We start from the raw sequence: 22550 nt of genomic DNA, 5'->3' as shown, positions 1-22550 counted from the left end.
CACCTTAACAAATGAAGTTTTCAGGTGGACGTGTCAACAGCAAGACCTACCACCAAATCAAGGGGATTTAGAATTTCTGCATGGAGGTGTCAGCAAAAATATTTTTACAACAGAAAAAGGTTAAAAATGTTCTCAATTGCTAATTTGCATGGCTATACATGTGAGAGATCTTTGGTCATCTCTAAATTTAAGCCCATTACAAATGAAATTCATAATTTAATTGCAGAAATAAGCATGGCATTTCTTTGCACTGTTAAGATGCTAATGTTATTAGGATGACAAAAACTTAATATGTAAAAGTGCTAGAATGATCATTGCTGTTTCTGATGAAGTTAGCACCTATAAGAGCTTTTACAGAGAAGCAAACTGAATGACTGACAGTGGGTGAAGTTATGGAAATTATGGACGAAAAGTACAGTTTTGTACCTACCATAAATGTAGATGTTCGAAATCTACATTGCTGCAGTCCTTACACTTGGGTAGTCCGCTGTCCTCGGTCGGCCCGAATATCAAAGTATTAGGCTGACGTCGGTCAAGGCGCTTAAGACTGACATCAGGACGTCAGGGTACAAATGCGCATGACCGACGTCATATCCTCAGTCTTTTCTTGCCCCAGATGTCAGAAGACCCTAAAAAGAAAGGTCAAAACCAAAAGACAGCAAAAAACAACCAACCACCCTTGCACTAATCATATGTACAATATATACAATATCCACAGTATGCACAACCCAAACCACACAACCGCCTCTAACTATAGAGGGGAAGGAGGGAGGGTAAATTGGACTGCAGCAATGTAGATCTTCGAACATCTACATTTATGGTAGGTACAAAACTGTACTATGTTCTTCATCTCACATTGCTGCAGTCCTTACACTTGGGTAGAATCCTAAAGCAGAGGTAAGGGAGGATGGCAAACCTACAAAGCAGGAGGAACTGCCAAAATGCCCTGTAAAACTGCAGTGGCAAAACCAGCCCTAGATTTAGAGTAAAGTGGAAGGTGGTAATGCTTGGCAAAAGTATGCACTGAACTCCAAGTAGCTGCCTCCAAAATATCTTTAGTTGCCACCCCCCTTAAAAAAGCTGTGGAAGTGGCAGTAGCCCTAGTGGAATGAGGCCTAATCCCAGCTGGAATCTCCTTACCATGATGGGAATAACAGAAAGCAATACAAGACCCAATCCACTTAGAAATAGTTTGTTTTGACACAGGCTTGCCCTGAGAACCCAAAGCAAATGAAACAAATAACTGCTGAGACTGCCTGTGGGATGAAACCTTTTTGTGCAAAACTTTGGCAACTGGTAATTTAGTGGAGAAGCGAACAGATCTATGTCTGTAGTTCCCCATAACAGTCAACTTTTGAAATACATGAGGATCCAATTTCCACTCGTGGGGATCCATTATTTGTCTGCTCAACACATCTGCTAAGGAGTTCTGTGCTCCTGGCAGAAACCTTGCCTGAAGATTTAGCTGTAAACTGAGAGCAGTCTCCCACAAAATCATTGCTTGTCTGCATAGCAGGTAAGAATGTGTTCCCCCTTGCTTGTTGATGTACCACATGACAGTTGTGTTGTCTGTTTGAATCAACACCTGCCCTGGAAGAAGTAAATCCTTGAAAGCTATCAATGCAAATTGGACAGCTAACATCTCCTTCAAGTTGATATGTAAATGCTGAAGTCTGGCAGGCCACGTGTCTTGTACCCATTTTCCATTTAGATGAGCTCCCCAAGCTTTGTCTGAGGCATCTGTCGTTAGAATCTGATTCGCCTCTGGTCGGGTCACAGAGAGTCCCTTGTTTAGGTGACATTCCTGAGCCCACCACAAAAATTCCTTTTGAATGCAAGGTATTATCTGAATGACAGTGTCCATATCTTGGCAGTGCTGTGTCCATACATTTTTGAGATACCATTGTAGCTTCCTCATATGCAGTTTGGCATTGGGAAGCACCAGAATACAAGATGCCATGAACCCCAAGGCTTGAAGGACTGTCCTTGCAGTCAGCCTGGACTGATGAGACAATTGATGGAAGTAAAGTGAAAGATTCTTTTGTTTGTCCGGGGTCAAAAAGGCCATCTGAGATGCTGTATTCAGTCTCACACCCAGAAAGCACATGTCCTGAGAGGGTACTAGACTGGACTTTATTTCGTTCACAGAATACCCCAGGCACCTTAGCACTGCTATCACATACTGTAAATGCTGAAGAAGTTCGTCCCTTCCTTGGGCCAGAATCAGGCAATCGTCCAAATAAGGATAGATCTGTATTCCTCTTAGCCTGAAGAAAGCTATCACTGGAGCCAGAACTTTCGTGAACACTCTGGGCGCAGTAGATAAGCCAAAGGGCAATGCAGAGAACTGATAATGAGAAGTCCCAGCCCGAAAACGCAGATACTTCCTGCAACTTAGCCTGATAGGAACATGATGGTAAGCTTCCTTGAGATCCAGAGTCACCATCCAGTGGTCTTTGCCCAGCAGAGGTAAAAGCTGCTGTAATGTCAACATTTTGAACTTGGGAATGTCCAGATAAGTGTTGAGGATAGACAAATCCAAAATTGGTCTCCACATGTTCCCCTTCTTTGGTACTAGGAAGAGGCGAGAATAAAATCCTAGGCCCACTTCTGGCAGAGGGACCGGCTGTATGGCCCCTATCTGAAGCAACAGAGAAATTTGTTTGTGAGCCTCTAGTCTTTGCTGAGGAGGAACGTCTGGCATGCCTTTGAAAGGAGGCAAGGTATGGAAATAAAACCTGTAACCTTGGTGTATGATATCCAATACCCATCTGTCTTGGGTAACCAGACTCCAATTTTCCTTGAAGAGAGCCAACCTTCCTCCCAAAGGTGCCGCCAGGCAAGAAGGATCTGGCAGCTGAAAAGGTAGGTCATTGGGCCTGTTTACGAAAGGACTGGCCCCTGCCCTCACCTGAAGATTGTGCAGGTGAACTCCCTGTTCTAGGTCTGAAGGAGCTCTGAGCTCTGCCTCTACCCCGTCTAGATCTACCCCTAGACTGTAAATCATAAGAAGGGTACGTCCACCCTTTAGCAGGCCAATTCCTACTAAACTTCGGAGGCTGAACTTGCAAAAAATCTTTAACAGCCTGCATAGATTTAGCCTTGTCCTCCATTTTCTTCAAAACTGACTCCACAGGTGAACCAAACAACACATCAGACTGTAAAGGAGCATCCAAAATCCTTGTCTTAACATGCTCAGACAAATTCTGATCCCTCAGCCAGGCGTGCCTGCGAAGAACTGACCCAGTGGCAGCCACCCTAGACGAGGCCTGTACAGCATCAAAACCACATTGTAAAGAATGCTTACACACCTGTTCAGAGACATGTACCAAATCTTGTAATTCTTTACACTCAATGCCTTCCGCCAGAGCATCTACCTTAGACTTCAATTGAGAAAGAAGATAGTTTTGATATTTCAACATGTGAAATTGGCAATTCAAAGCCCTCATAGCTAAGGTGGAAGAAGTATAGACTTTCTTTCCCCATCTATCCAAAGCTCTGGCCTCTTTATCTGGAGGAACTGGATTTTTAACCACAGAGGCCTTAACACCCTTGGGTCCCTGACTAACAGTTTCTGGGTCCGCCCTAGGACTCTTATAAAGATATTTATGAGCCTCAGGCACCCTGTAATACCTGTCCGGTTTAACAGGAGCAGGAGGCAAAGAATCAGGATTAAGTGAAGCCTCTGCAAACACATCTTCCACAACATCCAGAACAGGTGGAATAGCTAAAGGCCTATGCTGGGGTAAAAGCAAAAATTCCCTAAGCCTTTTCCTGGAATCAGAGAAGTCTTGACCTTCCCACTTAAAATGCTCCCTCATGGAATGAAGAGTCTCTGAAAAAGAAAAATCCTCTGGAGGAGAAGCAGAAGGAGTAGAATCATCCACATCAGAATCAGAATAAGGAGAATACTCCTGCAAGTCTTCAGCCGAAGACTCTGACACATCCGAAGCCTGCTCAAAACTCCCCAACTCTGGTTCCACCCTAGGCCTCTTATCAGGAGGGGGCAAAGAACCTCTAATCAAGGTAATTAAATCTTCTGCCATTTTAAGCATGTGCTTCTTGGGCACAGAACCTGATGAACTAGGAGTGACACCAACAGAAGCTAAACCTGACCTGCCTCTGGGAGAAGCCTTGGAAACAGAAGGAGAGGGCCTAACCACCCTAGGAAGGGAGGGGAGTACAGTAACCTGAGAAGCCCCTTCAGCCTGGCCTGCCTCCTGAGAGGCCACATCCTGCAATATCAAAGTTTCCCCCTGTGACTCCAGAGAAGCCTCCGGTGAACCACGGTTCCACTGACGCCTCTAAAGAACCGGCGTCCGGTACGGACGACTCTTCTTGTCTGGGTTTAGCTGCCTTGTCTTTGCGCTTCTTCGAAGAAGCAGGCGTCGGAGCATCCGACGGCATATTATAATTGCACCGCTTCCCGAAGACCAACCTGGCGCAATCTAACCTTCGCTTAATAGTGCGCTTATTGAACCTAGCACAAAAGCGACACCCAACAACGTCGTGCTCAGGCCCCAAACAAGGAATATACAAAGTATGATAGTCCCTATGCGGTATCTGTTTCCCACAAGAAATACAGTTATTCACTTTTTCTGACATCCGGTAAACCACTGAGGCAAGAAAAAAACAAAATATTCCCCAACGGGGTACTTAGCCAACTTTGACTCGGTCTGAAACTCCGAATTCGAAAAATTTCAGAACGCCGAACGGCACTTGCAACGCTGCTTCTGCATCGGACCATGCGGCAAAAAAGACTGAGGATATGACGTCGGTCATGCGCATTTGTACCCTGACGTCCTGATGTCAGTCTTAAGCGCCTTGACCGACGTCAGCCTAATACTTTGATATTCGGGCCGACCGAGGACAGCGGACTACCCAAGTGTAAGGACTGCAGCAATGTGAGATGAAGAACATCTGACAAAACAAAGATGCTTACAGCCAGGAAAACTTAATGGGAAAAGTGCAGTGGATGCCATGGAGAACATATGAATGGTGACTATAAAAAAAAGAAATTGGAATTATGAATACATTGAATATTTGAACTCAAATAAGTGTCTAAGTCAAAAACAAAGCTTTCTAAGAATGCAAACATATTACAAATGTATGCTGCACTACTTTAACAGAAATTACTGGACCATCTTTGTCAATATTCCTGTTTCAAACATTAGAGTTTTATGCAGGTTATATATAAGTAGTCAGCTACATTTTTGCGGATACCAATTAAATGCACCTAAAAGACTGGCAACCAAATTATCTTTTTAAGCTGTTAGTTGTGTAACACAGGCTGAAGTGCAATTACTGTTTCTAAATGCACAAGTGACAAGGAAATGAAAGACTGAAGGATGCAAAAATTAAAAGGAATGGTTATTTGAAAACAATAACGATGTTAAAAAAAAAAACACACTGATAGCAGGAAAACATTGGTTAGAAAAACAGATTTTAGCGATTACCTTCTGTAATCTGAGGTATACATGTGCAGAGGACAATTTATCCACGTGAAACCTGTTGAATACAAAAAAAAAAAACAAAGAACGTCAGCACATAAATTCAGAAGGTCCAGCCAACAAGTTATGAAACTTCTAAATCCAAACCTGGCAAGTCTCCATACCTGCACTCTGCACCTTACACTATTCTCAACAAATCCGTACTTAAAAATGAGGCACATGAAGAAACCACACTAGATAGCTGCACCTTACAGCTGGCTAAAAAGTGTGAAGGTTGTCAACCAACTCTAAACAGTTTTCTGCATCTAATTAAAAGTTACAGACTAGAGATGCAGAGGGCAATACCTAGCCAAATTTCAGTAAGATTTTTAATTACATAGCTCACAAACGTTTTGTGAATAAATAGGAAGCAAAAGGTCATTGCCATAATGTATCAAAGTGGTCTAAGAATTGCAAGTGTAACAAAGCAAAGGATGGTAGGAACATCTCCTCTGTGTAATGGAAAGGAGACAGACAAAAGAGAAGCTATTAAAGCAAGTACTTAAAGTTTAAAAGAAACACACACCCTTTTTCAGATAAAATCCAAGCATATGAAAAACAAATTTAGCAGCAGCAATGTTCATGCAATTAATATTTCTGTAAATTTGGCTGATAAGGTCAACCCTGCAAGAAAACTTAAACCTTACCAAAAAAGTTCCAAAATTATCATGGGGCTGTGAAAGACTAGCATGATTACCATGAAAACAAGACCCACAACATATACAGTTGGATACGAAAGTATATGCATTTGGCTTTTATTAAAAGGATATTTCTGTGTTCCAAAGATAAAGCTAAAATTTAAGATATCCTGAGTCTGGGAAAGAATTAAACATTTTTTTACTACAGAAATGCTGAGGATCTTTAATGGAAAGCATACATTCTGGACAAAAAAAAAAGCTCATGCTACACACTCAGCAGGAGAAAAATCTAAAACTTAACCAACTTAACGGAATGATGAAGACTGTAGAAGATGAGATAATATTGGAGAATAATCATATTAGTGGGCTAGCTGAAGCTAGCGATGAACTGCACTACTGGGAAATACACAAGTAATTAAAAACTAGAAGACTTAAATAAGTGCAACACATGACAAACGAAATAAGGTGGAAAATGTTCTGCAAATACCCAATATGAAACTGGACTATACACACAAGGAAAAGGTGTCACCACCAGAAAGAAATAGTTGCACAGTTGACTGCTGTAGCCACATGAGAATATTTGGTCTAGTTTTGTGTCCAGTTAGCGTGGCTCATAGTTGAGTATCAGCTACACAGACTACCCAAACAGTTTCATGAAGCCTGCCTTGGAACTGTCATCCAAAGCAGGAGATCCCTTTAACATCACAGGTAGGTAAGGAGAGTGGGATACACAGTTTAGCCTTTATAAAATCCCATACGGACTGCAAACAGGTTAGATCTAGAATGGGGGGGGGGCTGCAACTGGCACAAAGTGTCTGATGGTGCATGAAGGGGGAGTGCCATGAAGTAGTGTGAACAGCACAGTGCTGCGACTGGTGCTTCTGCATGGGAAGGAGTCCTTGGCAGTGAAGGCAAGGCAGATGAAGAGGCTAAAGGTGATGGAGACGAAGTGCCAGAGATGGGTGGTAGGAAGCACACTGTCAGATACATAAAGAAATGAGGATATTTGATCAGAAACAAAAGTAGCTCCAACTGCAGAGAGTGTCAAAGAGAACAGAGTTTGCTGGCCCTGGTAGATGTGAAAGAAAGCAGATAATGATTTGGTGAAGGTGGTCTGACAAAGGCAAGAAGAAAGTAATAGGAAAATATTACACACAGCAAAAGATATGGATTGGATTGATGGGGGGGGGGGGATCTGAGACAGTCAGGCATGACTGTTGAAACTAGTAGAGTGGTACTGAATTGGGAAAGTTGGAGGCAGTTGACAGGACACCCTGATCCTATGTAGAAAATGAGAAAAAGTGGGTCAAAGAGGATTGAAAACAAACAGCCGGAGGGTTAGGAAGAGAAGTGGAAAATACAGTTGTGTACACTTACATTTGGGTACTCTGCTGGCAGGTTGCACTCAGTCGGCCTGATTAACAAAGTCTTGGATCCTGCGTCGGTTACAGTCCCTTATTCCATGATGTCAGGGATATAAAACATGCAGCTGACGTCATTGCATCAGTTTTTCTTGCCCCAGATGTCAGGTGCCCCCCCGAACGGGAAGCAAATAAAATTAAAAACACAAACATACCTCCAACAAAAAACAAATACACAAGCATTGTAACAGAAAGTAGAGGTATAGTCAGAGAAAATCAGGGGGCTGGAGGGGGGGGGGGGTAACCAGGACTGCAACAGTGAATACACGCGAACATCTACATTTACGGTAAGTGTACACAACTGTACTATGTTCTTCATGTTTCACTGTTGCAGTCATTACATTTGGGTAGATTCCCAAAGCTATGGTTGGGAGGATAAATTTATACAGCATCAGGACCAGCTATAAGGCCCTGTAAGACAGCAGTGGCAAAGCCAGCTCTGGATTTAGAGAAAATTGGTAAATGATAATGCTTGTTGAAAGTATGTACAGAACTCCAGGTAACAGCTTCTAGAATGTCTCTGGTAGGAACACCTCTGAGAAAGGCTGCAGAAGTAGATGCAGCCCTTGTGAAGTGAGATCTGATCCCCTGGGGGATAGGTTTTCCATGGTGCTTATAGCAGAATTGAATGCAATGGCTTATCCATTTAGAAATGGTTTGTTTTAAAATAGCCTTCACCTCTGCCCCAGTAGCAAAAGCTACTAGCAATTGATCAGATTTTCTTCGAAATTTAGTTCTGTCCAAGTAGAATCTAAGTTGTCTGTGCACGTCCAAGGAATGCAAAATCCATTTCCCTTTGTTCTGTGGATTGGGAAAGAAGGTTGACAAATGAATGGACTGATTAAGAGCCACAGTGTAAACCACCTTGGGCATGAAGGATGGATTGGTCCTCAGAGATACCCTGTCCGCATGAAAGATGATGAAAGGCTCCACTGCCATAAGGGCCTGTAATTCAGAAATCCTTCTAACTGAATTGATTGCTAAAAGGAAGGCTGTTTTCCAAGAAAGAAATGTTAAGTCTGCAGTAGCAGCAGGCTCGAAAGGAGGTACAGTAAGTTTCTCCAAAACAAAGTTAAGGTCCCAGGCAGGGATAGGAGCTCTCCTGGATGGTCTCAAGTTCTTTGTGCCTCTGAGGTACTGCTTGAACAGGGGATGAGAAAAGAGGGGTGGTTCTGTGTTATAGTGAGCTGAAAAAGCTGAAGCATGGATTTTAATAGAGGAAAAAGACAGGCCCTTGTGAAGCATCTCAGTTAAGTACAGCAAAATCTGAGATGAATTGAGTGCTGCTGTGCCCATCACTAAAGATTGGTTTCAGGCACAATCTTTTCCATTTGCCATCATAAGATTTTCTAGTACTAGGTCTTCTCGCCTCCAAGACGACATTCATCAAAGGTTTGCTAATAGATGCTAAGGGTGAGTTTAAGTGATTAGCCAAGCTGCAAGGTTCAATGTTGGAAGCTGATGGTGCAATATTTGGTTCTCCTGCTGAAACTGCTGAAACAGCAAGGAAGGTGTCTGAGGCAGGTGCCATGGAGATATTTGTAAAACACTGTGCAGGATGGGGTACCAGTGTTGGCGTGGCCAGTCTGGAGCAATCAAGATCATTCTTGGTTTGTCCTGTATGACCTTTAGCAGAACTTTGCAGAGTATAGGCAGAGGGGGAAAGGCGTAGAGTGATAGGTTTTTCCAGCTGAAGGACAAAGCATCCACTTTCCAGGCTTTTTTGTGGGGAGTCCTTGTGCAAAATTTGACCAACTGGTAATTTAGGTGGGCGGCAAATAGATCTATGTCTGGGCTCCCCCATTTGCTTGTCAACATGTTGAAAATCCGTGGTTCCAGTTTCCACTCGTGCGGGTCCATGAGATTTCCGATTAGTCCGTCTGCCAGTGTATTCAATTTTCCTGTCCGGAATTGAGCTTGTAGGTGCACTTGGTAGCTCAAGGCCGTGTTCCACAATGCCATGGCTAGTATGCAGAGGGGGTGAGAATGTGTTCCCCCACTGCTTGTTTATGTACCACATAACCGCAGTGTTGTCCGTCTTTACCATTAGTTGTCCTGGAAGAATGCAGTCCTTGAAGGCTGTCACAGCATTCTGTACAGCTAACATTTCTTTTTGAATGATATGTAGGGGCATTTCATTTGGGTTCCATTTGCCATGAATGCACTTCCCTGCCAGGTGAGCCCCCCCATGCATAATCTGATGAATCTGTAGTTAGGATTTGGGTGGCAGGGGGTAGTGTGAATGGCAGTCCTTTGTTCTGGTGGCAGGCCTGTGCCCACCATAGGAACTTCATGCATAGGCAAGGTACGACAGGAATCACTGTTTCCAGGCTGGGAATGGAATCCTCTGCATCAGAATCCTCATAAGTAGGTATGGACAAATACAGGTCATTGGAAGAGTGAGAAGAAACAGAGTCCTGATCAGAAGATTCATAGTCAGGCTCAGGTCTAGGTCTCTTAGAAGGGTGGGGGTGGGGGGGTTGACTACCCCTGATTAGAGTAATTAGATCTTCAGCCATTTTGATAATTTGTTTTTTAGGCATAGGGACATGAACATGTGGCCTGGGCGTCATCTTTTTTTTTTTTTTTTACATAGATCGAGATTTACGCCTTAGTACTGAAAGTGGAGTTGGTTTAATATGCAAGTCTGTAGGCCTGAATACACCCTCAGAATTTGGTGCCTGCACAGTGGCTCCGGACCCATCCAAGGTAGAGACATCCACGGGTTCCATAGGTGAAGTATCTCACGGCATACCAGACTCCGAATGAGTCTCAGTAGAGGCCTGAGAGTCAGAAGTAGCAGGTATCAGGGGCTGCAAAAGCACCTCACTGAGTACCGGCGAACTGGCGACTGGCTTAAGAGAAGCGTCGTCAGCAGTTTTGAACCTAGACGGCCTGTCTCTGTCTTCATCTTTGCGTTTTTTCAAAATCCCGGTAGTCGGATGGATAACCGACGTCTTTTCTGGATAATTAAACAGAGAACCGAAAAATTTATAGTCAAAAATGTACAGACGACAGCGCTGATTAAATAAAGCACAAAACCGACAGCAAGGTACTTCGTGGTCAGGGCATAGGCAAGGAATACAGTACAGATGAAAACCTTTATGAGGTATTTGCTTTCCACAAGTAATGCAATTATTAACTTTTACTGACATCGGTAAGGAGCAAGAAAAAAAGTTTCCCCAACAGGGTACTTAGCTTTAAGTTGAAGACTTTGGTTGTGAAACTCGAAAATGAAAATTTCAGGAGTTGGCTGACCAGCACTTGCGAACTGCTTCTGCTTCGGGCACCGCACGGCAAGAAAGACTGATGTAATGACGTCGGTTGCATGTTTTATACCCCTGATGTAATGGAAGAAGGGACAGCAACTGACGCAGGACCAAAGACTTTGTTAATCAGGCCGACTGAGAACAACCTGCCAGCAGATTACCCAAAAGTAATGCCTGCAACAGTGAAACACGAAGAACATCACACACAGTAAGGAGGATTCTTCCTTAGTCACAAGTCCCTCCTCCCTGCATTATGACAAACAGGCTGGGCAGGTAATGGGAGTACCCAAACCTGCCCCACCCAAAGTCTGAATGGGAAAACATGTCTACGCTATCCTCATGCCCTCTCAGCCAAGAATAACCTCTCGCTCACTGAGCTCCAGAGCTATAACTAGGTCAACCGGCACAATGGGAAATCCCTAATAATCTCCTGCCAACCCAAACTTCTGACAAAAGACCTTCAGATTTCAGGAAAGAAAAGAATGCATTGCAGACTGAAAGACAGTTAAACTACTACTCTTGCTCATTGATCCAATTCCTAACATATCCACACACACTAAAGCAAATGATTTAAAGTTGCTGCAACGTAAGATTGCAGCTCCTTAAATAACTTCCAACACTGCACTCAATCCCAGCCAGCCATGCACTAATGACTTAATAGGACTGATTAGCTATGCTTTTACAGTGCTAACCACAACCCCCAACAGCTTGCGCCATGAGTAGCGGTCTTCTTCACTGCACCCTAACAACAACTTTGCAGAACTCCATTACAGAGATGCCCAGCTTGTTCTTTCTCCTCGAGATAAAGCACACTCATCCTCCCAGTCAATATAGTCAGACACTCAAGTCATTAAATGAATGTAGGTTGCCTGGGCAACAGTCAGGGGTTTAGTCTTCTACCCCATTAGGCTGGCTATGGAATCTTCTGCCCAAATGTGGAAAGTGTCTATGCCCATAACAAATAAGAGGAAAAATATATATAAATGTATGTCTGTGCACACATGCAAAAATCATACTTGCACAGATTTCATTCCTTTCCTTCTGGTAACAAATTGTGGGGCATCCTTAGTCTCCTCCAACCCAACAATACATTACACCCTCCAAAATAAAATACCCCAAAACAGCTGCCCAAGAGGTTAGCAATTATCCACAACATACCAGCTACCACAACAACTGAAAATTATTTCACCAGAACTTAAAATGGCAAGTAAGCATGTCAACCCAACCCTTACCCACAGTCCAGCAACAGTGTGTTTAACAGATCAGTAACCCCTCTTCCCAGTTTCAGTCAGCAAATAGTGATCACTCCCAAGATTAATATGCCTTGACAAGGTGTAAAATCACTGAGCTACTAAGAGAGACTGGAAACTCTATCCCTTTATTCTGCGCCTCACACTTTTGAGGGGAGAACTCTGGTCTCCCTTTCCATGCCATTAGAGACCCAACTGCCCTGGACCTCCCGTTTCTCCACAAGTCCAACATCAGCACCAGTACTATAATCTGGGTAATAAACAGTCACCAACAGATAAAACACTATGGAGAAATAGGTTTATAACCCAGTGCCTCCCAAATCACTAGAAAAAAACTTCCTCTGCCTGTAAGCAGTACAATTCGCTAACTTCCTTTAAACAAATAAATGACTGGATGGGTGTCCACAAACTTACTTCAGGACTGACTACACTGTCAAGGCAAGGAAAGAATGGTCATGAGACTCTGTAGTCAACTATGAATGAATGAATGAATGAAAATAACTATATAAAACAGTAACAAGCTAAGGCTGTGATCATCATGCTCTACTTGGTAAGGCTTAAATGTCAAGGATGTCACGACTTACAAGAGCCAGCTGCAAATCCATGTATCTGAAAATTAATCTTAGGGCTATATATCACCGACATGAAGAGAGTCACTCCCTACTCATACCAAATGGAGATTCAGAACAGCAAAATGAAATATAACTACAAATGAATAGGGGGTGAAGGCAAGATACTACTTCATAAGAAAAACAATGAAGTAAATTTTCTACTGTTCTTGTAAGTTTCCCTTTAAATATGTGAATGTAAGAGGGTTGGTGTACGTGCAGGGTTACTAAGAAATTAATGCTGCAAAAGGCATGAGAGCTGTTTAGTATGTGCAGATTATTGGGGCTGAGAGTTTGGCATGATGAGCGATTTATGTGCCAGAAGAGAATGGAAAAAGTATTAGCAAGAATATGAGGGACATGCTGACAGAGTGGGTGTACAACAGTGTAACAGTAATATGTGTGGTATGAATATGTGATGGTATGATTTAAGGGAAGATTGTTGGGGAGAAGAATAAGGAGAGAGGTTGCAGATGATGGAATTGATGCAGGGAAATGGGACTGGGAAAATGTAAGGATTAGATGTGCTAGAGGTAGAAAGGCACAGTATGGGATGTATTTCATAGAGAGACAGGTCAGTGATACAGGAGCTAAAAAACTGGAGTAATAAATACAGAATGGGTAGGGTTAAATAGGTGAGTGAGGAGTACGGCATAAGTTGCCATCACTAGGGTCAGGTAGTAAATATAAGGAAAGAAAGACGCTGAAAGTGCTTAAGTGCAGACTGATGATGTTTTATTGTGCCTGAGGTATGTATTTGTTTGCACAAAGTAGGAGTTCTGGGTGAGTAGTTCCTATAAAAGTAATGGTATGAGGGGTGCTGAAGAAATGGGAGTGGGAGGGAAGCATAGAGGGAAACAGCTCCCACAATAAAGAAAGAGTCTTACCGGTTATGCTGGCAGGGCAACAATTTTATGCAAGAGAAACAGTAGTCTAACACATGTACTGAAAACGCAAGGGTTATCCCACTGAAACTGCAATTACAGGAGAGATGTTTTGAAGGAGTAAAGTTCTAAAAAAAAAAAAAAAAAAAAAAAAATCTGCAGGTGAGTTAACATAGGTACATGCTAGGCTAACCACCACGAGACCTTTATAAGCCTGACTGAGCAAATCAACCCAATTGTGCCTCTGTTTATCAAGGGAGAGTATTACATTTCTAAAGGTTGTGTGGTTATGAGGAGGGAGGTATGTTACTGTCCACCTCTGCCAGACATGGAGGCCAAACCCAGGGTGAATTTCTGATTTCCCATCCACTGGTCAAGGTTACACTTAAATAGGATTATGGATAGACTTTGATAAACAGAGATGGGGAGCTTGTACAAAGCATGGGGATCTTCTGAGACATCTGTTTCGTCAACATGTCCTATTTAGGTCACAAGCAAAATTTAAATCTTTGGACATGGAAAAGGTGCATCACAGCTGAAGAGGATGCCTTGTATACCAGCTCTAAATTGCCTCTCAGTAAAGCTGAAGGAGACAGAGCAGACAGACACAGCCTTTAGGGTGATCTGTACAGGACAGTGTGTTTATAGCCTTGATTCTCCTAGTAAGGAACCTTTGTGGATGTTTCAACTATTGAATATGTCTGGTCAAGTACACGCTAAATGAGAGGTTGGCATGATGGTTAAGGTGTTTATCTCACAGATGCAAGGTGCAGGGTTTGATTCTCACAAATAGTAATTGGCTAGGTTTAAAATGGCCCAAAAGGGCAGTTAGCCTAGTATGAACCTATGAATCTATGAACCTATGAAGGTCTGAATAAAGTGTCACTATTACTTCTATGGACCTGGATGCCATACCCTTGTGTATAGGTTGGGTGACAAAGAATGATTTTCTTGCTACCTTGTCCACATACTGGTGAAAGGCCAGATTACGGTTTATATATGTTCCCAAATCCTAGACTACCAGGTCATCTCGTACAGGAGTCTTATCAATGGTGTAGATAGCCTGAATAGCAGTTTTCCCAAAACGCACTATAATGCATTTCTTCGCATTAAGTTTTAATCCATGAACTTGGCACCAGTAAAGTGTATGTGTTAGACTCACTTAGTAAGATGCTTGTGTCATGGGGGAATCAGAGAGCTCCCTGTCTACAATCATCTTAGTACTTGGTCAGCCAAAGACCCTTGATATAAGCATTTGCCTCCAGGAAATTGATGGCAAACAGCAGTCCGAGCACAGAACTCTGAGGTACCCCACTAGTGGCCAGTCACTTACCAGAGATGATCTCACCAATCCTGACTTCCTGGGTCTTGTCTATGAGCCAACTGGTAATCCAGCAAGTTATGTAGGGGTTTGTGTACGGTTTGGTGAGTTTGTCAACTATACCCAAGTGGGGTATACTGTATCAAATGCCTTAGTCAGGTCCAGGTAGCCAGTGTGCACAGTGTTCCCCTCATTCTTTGCCTTGGTGATCTTCTCAAAAGTCATCCACCAGGTTTGGTAGGCATGACCTTCCCTTGACAAAGCCAATCGGGGTTGTGTCCAGTGCTGAAGGTTGCCTGTCTTTGTTGATCATTTCCATGATACTTTGTTCTACAGCTTTCCATATTACACTAATCAGACTAATGGGTCTGTATTTTTCCAGTCAGTTGATGGTCCTTACTATGAAGTGGAATAACCATTGTACTCCTCCATTCCAGTAGTACAAAGCCAGTTTTGAGGCTGTAGTTTAAAAGTGACTCAGCCTGGATACAGCAAGTTTCAAGCTATTTAGGAGGCATCCCAGGATATTGTCTGGGCCCCACTGAGGCTGTGCATTTTTGGCTTTAGCAAGCATTGCCAGGAACCATTCGCTGCCAACAGTTGGGCATTCATGTTAGCTGTAGTTAAGGTCACGGGGGGGGGGGGCTGAGCTGAATTTGTCAACCAGAAGGATTTGCCATGTCACTCTGCTCATTGAAGGAGGCACCAATAACCACCAGTTTGGCATGCTGCTCTCAAACCAGACACCTTCCCTCCAATGTCAGAACATCAGTGTACAAATGTTGACAGTCAATACAAAAGTTTCAGGTCTTTCTTGCCACTCAAGACTACAAACCAAGCTTAGAGCTCTAGGCTAAGAGCACTAAACAACCCCACTGTCTCTAGTAGGGAATAAACAGGGGAACCGGAGGAAAGAGAGCAAGTAAAACTCAGGGAAATCCATCACGGGGAAAAGAAATAACATCTGCCCGTGCCAACTCCTAAATGAGACAGAGGGGAAGGAATGAGGGAAAAGACTACCGCAACAGTGAAGACACGACATCCATATTTGTAGTGTACACAACTGTGCACTGGTATGCGTCTCACTGCTGAAGTGAAAACTGCTATAGAGTATTCCCAAAGCTGAACAGATGGGGGGGGGGGTGGACTGAAGCTATGATGGAGGAGGACTTGTAGGGCTGCACAGTCAAAACCAGCTCTGAAAGGGGGTATCAAGTTGTAATGCTCAATGAAGATGTGGAAAGAAGACCATGTGGATGCTTCAAGAATTTCTCTGGTGGGTACTCCTCCTCCTCAAGATCACCCACAGGCCTTCTGCCCTGATCTTCATTAGTAACCTGAGAATGACAGGTATGAGACGGAATTCATATGGGACTTGTCTTTGGGAAAGAGACAGTATCCGTCTTCCAGGCCCAATTGTCTTTGGCCCTTGTGCAATTCTTTGGCAGTTGCTCATTTTTAGGCAAAAGGTCTATTTCTGGCACACCCCACTGACCTATGTTGGTGAATTTTTTTTTTTTTTTTAGTATTCATTCAATAGGATTTAAACAAGACCTGCTCAGGTGATCTGCCAGGTTGCTGTCCTCATCTGGTAAGTTTTGTGCTATCAGATGTAAACCCATTGTTTGTACCACTTCCAGTAGCTGCATGGTTAGGCAGCAGAGGGTAGGAATGAGAATCTCCCTGCTTGTTTATGTACTGCATGACTGTGGCATGGTTTGTACTTATTAACAGTGTCCCTAGTTTTCACAATTGCTCGAAAGCCATCATACCACTGTAAACAGACACCAACTCCTTTACAACGACGTGCTTTTGGAGTAGTGCTGTGCCCAACTGTCCTTAAAGACCTACTGAATGACAGACCCATGACATAGAGCAGTCTGTGGTCATATGATAGCCTCACAAAAAATGCCCAAGCAAAGGAAATAAGCCTCTGAAGTTACTAAAGTGGCACCTGACGGGGAAACTACCAATTCTTAAATACCTGGTTTCTTAAAGGAAAAAAATGTCCCTTTTAGGCAAACTTGTTCTAATCTTAAAAAGGGGATGAAAAGTACAGTTTTGTACCTACCATAAATGTAGATGTTAGAGTGCTCATACAACTGCAGTCATAACAGATGGGTTATCCTGCCTTCAGGCGGGTCCTCGGTCGGCCGAATTCCAAAGTCTAGGTCCGTCGTCGCTTCTTCCCTGACGTCAGTGGCAGCAGGGGGTATAAAAGAGGCAGCAGACACCATTTTCTTCAGTTTTTCTTGCCCCAGATGTCAGGTGCCCCTCACTACGAAGGCAATACAAAAAACTATGCAAAAATACCTTGGTAGATAAATAATAGTACTAGCGGTTAGCAAATACACCATATAGACATGCATCCAACTGATTGATGTACATGGAGTTATAAGTAACACCCTGGTATGTAGAGGGGATGGAGGGAGGGTAACCTGGACTGCAGCAGTATGAACACGCGAACATCTACATTTATGGTAGGTATAAAACTGTACTATGTTCATAGTGTTATACTGCTGCAGTCATCACACTTGGGTTGAATCCCAAAGCTATGGATGGGTGGCTGGTACTAAACTGGGTTAGGCGAAGCTAGGATGCCCTGCAGAACTGCAGTGGCAAATCCAGCTCTGGTTTTTGAGTATAAAGGAAGGTGGTAGTGCTTGGTGAAGGTGTGCACTGAACTCCAAGTAGCTGCCTCCAGAATGTTCTTGGTTGGAACCCCTCTGAGAACAGCTGAAGAGGTTGCTGTAGCCCTGGTGGAATGGGACCTAATATTAACAGGCACTGCTTTCCCATGGTGCAAGTAGCAAAAGCGGACACAATGTGCTATCCATTTGGAGATGGTCTGCTTTGAAATAGCCTTTCCTTGTGAACCTGCAGCATAGGAGACAAAGAGTTGGTCAGTTTTTCTAAAGGTCTTTGTCTTATCTAAATAGTAACAAAGCTGTCTGTGAATGTCTAAAGAGTGAAGGAGTCTTTCTCCTTTATTCTGGGGGTTTGGATAAAAGGTGGGTAAATGAATGGTCTGATTCAAAGCCACACTGGATAATACCTTTGGCATGAAGGTAGGGTTAAGTTCATAAAGATACTCTGTCCTGATGGAAAATGATGAAAGGTTGCACTGCCATAAGTGCCTGTAGTTCTGGGACCCTGCGTGCTGAGGTAATAGCCAGCAGCAGAGCTGTTTTCCATGACAAGTATTGTAGTTCTGCTGAGAAGGCTGGTTTGAAAGGAGGCAGTGTTAATTTTTCTAAAATGAAGTTGAGGTCCCAAGCTGGCGCTGGGGGTTTTCTTGGGGGTCTTATGTTCTTAGCCCCTCTGAGAAACTGCCTTAGTAAAGGGTGCGAGAAAATGGGAGGATCCGTATTATATTGGGCTGAAATAGCTGAAGCATGGATCTTAATGGAAGAGAAAGAAAGGCCTTTGTGTAGCATCTCAGTTAAGTATTGCAGTATTTGGGGAATGTTTGGTATCCCAGGATTTTGTCCTTAAACCTGGTTCCACGCACAAAATCTTTTCCATTTGTCTGAATAAGTTTTTCTGGTGCTCGGCCTCCTGGCCTCCAAAATGACATTCAGGACGTCCTTTGAGGGAAGTGTTGATTGATAATTCAAGGTATTCTCCTTGCAGCTAAATTTAGAGTTCTGAGCTGGCTGTGAAGGATCTGAGAGTTTTTCTGAGACAACAGAAGTGGGAATTGAGGCAAGATCCATGGAGGGCTGTGAGTCAAGTTCCTTAGCAATGGGTACCAGTGCTGGCGTGGCCAGTCCGGAGCAATGAGGATCACTTCTGGTCTGTCTGATTTGACTTTCAATAATACCTTGATCAATAGAGGTAGCGGCGGGAAGGCATAGACTGTCAATGCTGTCCAACTGAATGATAGGGCGTCCACTTTCCAGGCTAGGGAGTCATAAGTCCTTGTGCAAAATTTCTGTAGTTGGCAGTTGTTGGGGGAGGCAAACAGATCTATGTCTGGGCGTCCCCACCTTTGAGTTATAATTGAAAATACTTGTGGGTGTAGTCTCCACTCGTGAGGATCTGCCATATTTCTGCTTAATTTGTCTGCCAATAAGTTTTCCTTTCCTGGGATGAATTGTGCTTGTAGTTGTACTTGGTAAGTCAATGCAGTGTTCCACAAGGTCATTGCCTGTCTGCATAAAGGGTAGGAGTGCGTTCCTCCCTGTTTGTTTATGTACCACATGAGTGTGGTGTTGTTTGTCCTTATTAGTAGTTGTCCTATATGCAAGAGGTCCTTGAAGGCTGTCAGTGCATTTTGCACAGCTAGCATCTCCTTTTGGTTAATGTGAAGATGCATTTGTTTTGCAGACCATTTGCCCTGTATGCACTGTCCTGCCATGTGTGCTCCCCAGGCATAGTCTGAAGAATCTGCTGTCAGTTTGGTCGACTGGAGGTAAGACAAAAGGGAGACCCTTGTTTATTTGACATGCTTGAGCCCACCATAGGAATTCTTTTTGAAGGCAGGGAATGAGAGGTATACTTGATTTGAGGCTGTGCCTGTGTTGAGTCCATACACTTTTCAGGTACCATTGTAATTTCCTCATATGCAGCTTTGCATATGGGATTAGTTGAATGCAGGATGCCATGAACCCCAATGCCTGCAGGATTTTCCTTGCAGTGAGCCGGGTAAATGTTGCCATCTTTTTGAATTATTGAGTCAATTGTTTTTGTTTGTCTGGCGTGAGATAAGCCATCTGGGCAATTGTATTTAAGCTGGCACCCAGGAATATTATCTGTTGCGAGGGTATTAGCTTTGACTTCTTTTTGTTCACTGTGTACCCTAGGCAACTGAGTAGCTTTGTTACAAATGCCAGATGCTGTAATAGAGTGTCCTTGCTGTCCACTTGGATCAGGCAGTTGTCCAGATATGGGGCGTCCAAGGGGTGAGATGGAACAGGCTCCCGAGGCCCAGCACATTCGGTCTGGGAGGCCGTCAGAATTTCTGATTCAGCGGTAGTAAGGGGCTGCATAGGCACCTCGCTGAAAACCGGAGAACCGGCATCAAGCCTTGCTGAGGCCTCGGTATCTGGTTTTGGTCTTGGCCTTTCCTTATCCTTGCGTTTTTTAATCATAGTTGATGTCGGTTGCTCTGACAGCATGCTATAGTTAAACTTTCTGCCAAATTAATGTTGGGCAAATTCTGCCAGACGCTTAATTGTACGTTTGTTGAACCTAGCACAAAACCGACAACCAGAAACGTCGTGGTCTAGGCCTAGGCAAGGAATACAATAAGAATGAAAATCCTTATGAGGTATTTGCTTCCCACAAGAAATGCAATTATTAACTTTGTCTGACATCGGTCTGAGGCAAGAAAAGTTTCCCCAACAGGGTACTTAGCTTTAGAGAAGACTTCGGCTGAAATTCGATTAGAAAATCTAAGGAGCTAGCCGACCGGCACTTGCGAACTGCTTCTGCTTCGGGCACCGCGCGGCAAGAATGACTGAAGAAAATGGCGTTGGCTGCCTCTTTTATACCCCTGACGCACTGACGTCAGGGAAGAAGGGACGACAACCGACGCCGGACCAAGACTTTGGAATTCAGGCCGACTGCGGGACCGCCTGACAGCAGGATAACCCAAGTGTGATGACTGCAGCAGTATAACACGATGAACATCTGGCCACCCCTCTATTAAATTTGTGTTTGGATACTCCTTCTGGGCCCATCTCATTTGCTCACTCAACTGAGTTCAGTGAGAACATATTCTGACTTCAGGCACTCCTACTGTGTACAAAGAGAGCATTTGGGAAAGAGAACAAAAAAAAAATTTTAAACTTGTTTCCTGCATTTCCTGTTAAGTGATCTAGACTGTTTGTAGGCTTCTGCGCCCCCAAGTCCTTCTGTGTTGGAGGGAAGCCTTCTAGCTTACTTTTGTTTCTTATAACTAGCCAGTTTTCTAGTTTCAGCACTCAATTATGTTTCTTTGAACTCAGCACTTGTTCAAAACTCATTGTACGCACTACATAAGCTGCAAATTACTACAGCACTCAGCTTTCCTCACTTGTCTGGTGGAAAGCAGTTTTTAGAACTTAATAAATAAGCACTTATCCAGGCATGTCTAAGGGTCAGCTCCCAGTGGTTTCTCCTGTCTACCTGATGAATCTGGGCATCTTGGGGCAATGCAGCAATTGCTTCATGTACACAGACAACCCTCTTCTCCTACCACCCAACACTACAACCTGTGAGAGATGCAAAAGCCTTCGATACAATACCCCACTCGGGCATTATAGATAAGCACGCCAGCTTAAATATCAATCCCTATGTCACAAGATGGGTTGCAAACTGGCTCAAGGACAGAACCCACATGGTTAGAATTGCTGGATCCATGTCAGACTCGAAACCAGTTACAAGTGGCGTCGACAAGGCTCAGTCCTGGGACCTCTCTTGTTCGGTATATATTTCTCAGAGGTACAGCCAACACTGAAGGACTGTGGCTGACCATATTCGCAGATGACTGCAAACTGGGCACCATAATCGACTCTCCAGCCGACACAAGCATCCTCCAAAAGGGCCTCATAGAAACAGGCAACTGGTGCCAGAACCATGGCCTCAAGCTAAACGCCAAAAAGTGTATAGTCATCCCCTTTGGCAAAAACAAAGTGCCCACAAATTACCACATAGGAGGTAATCCATTAAGTACGGAAGAATTAATTAGGGACCTGGGGACCCAAATTGATAGCAATCTCATTTGACAACCACGTGGCCAAAGTGGTTAGAAAAACATTTTATAACGCCCACCTAATCATGAAAAGATTCACATCTAGATCAGGGGAGGTCTTCGTGCCTCTTTGTACTCAGTTATGGACCTGATGAGGAATGAGTAATGCCCCTTTTGGGATGTACCATACCAAGCACCTGCAGCAACTGGAAAGACCCCAAAAGTACCTCACCAAGAGGATCAAAGGGCTCAAACAGATGCCATATGCTGCCTGGTTAAAGAAACTCCAGCTCTACTCAGTGGCATACCGCCTGCTCAGAGGCGATCTGTGACAGCCATGTCCAACCACGAATTAATGGACATGCTGCACCTCAGAAAATCCAAATCCCATCGAGCTACGCGCTCGAGAGACTTGAACCTCAGCACTGAAATAAATAGGACATGCTGGAGGGACAGATTCACAACCCAGATGCTCCCTTCACTCTGGAATAAAATCCCAGTCCAGGTTAGGCAGAGTCCCTCATTGACTCTCTTCAAGAGGAATATTGATCAGTGGATGGAAGATCGTAGGTTTACCCCGGGTATCACTTCTGTGTCACTGTTAGACAGAGGCACAGTATACCAACCTCGAAAAAGGGCATAGCAAAATTAATTTAAAATGGGTGGCGAAAGCCAAACATACTCTGGCTAGGCTTATAAATGCCCCAGGGCAGATAGCCTAGTATGAACCTATGAATTCTTCAAGAAATATCTTGATGATTGGACGGGAAATGGGAAACTCACCCCGGGGATCACTTCTGTGGCTCTGCTCGAAAGGGGCACAGGAAAATAATTTTCTTGGGTGGCGAAAGCCAGGGTACATTTTTTAGCTAGACTTGTATGGGCCCTAGGGCCGATAGCCTAATACCTACATATGAAACTATATACATAAATATACATACACAGATATATATATATATATATATATATATATGTACACACAAAATTTTTTTTA

General features: G+C 43.6%; 1 protein-coding gene across 2 annotated transcripts in view; it reads right to left on the bottom strand.

Annotated features, from left to right (window-relative positions):
- The window catches only part of CCDC25 (coiled-coil domain containing 25), a gene marked incomplete in the record, with an annotated part of 783974 nt that overhangs the window by 452979 nt on the left and 308445 nt on the right, over positions 1-22550 (bottom strand). For both annotated transcript variants that reach the window (XM_044062680.1, XM_044062681.1), the window contains 1 exon segment: positions 5457-5508. In XM_044062680.1, the coding sequence (XP_043918615.1) occupies positions 5457-5508 (52 nt within the window).

Source organism: Protopterus annectens, chromosome 2.part1 (genome assembly GCF_019279795.1).
Source record: "Protopterus annectens isolate FY-2018-M chromosome 2.part1, PAN1.0, whole genome shotgun sequence".
Taxonomy (NCBI): domain Eukaryota; kingdom Metazoa; phylum Chordata; order Ceratodontiformes; family Protopteridae; genus Protopterus; species Protopterus annectens.
Note: the sequence above shows the minus strand (reverse complement) of the source record. Positions and strands in the feature narration are given on the sequence as shown.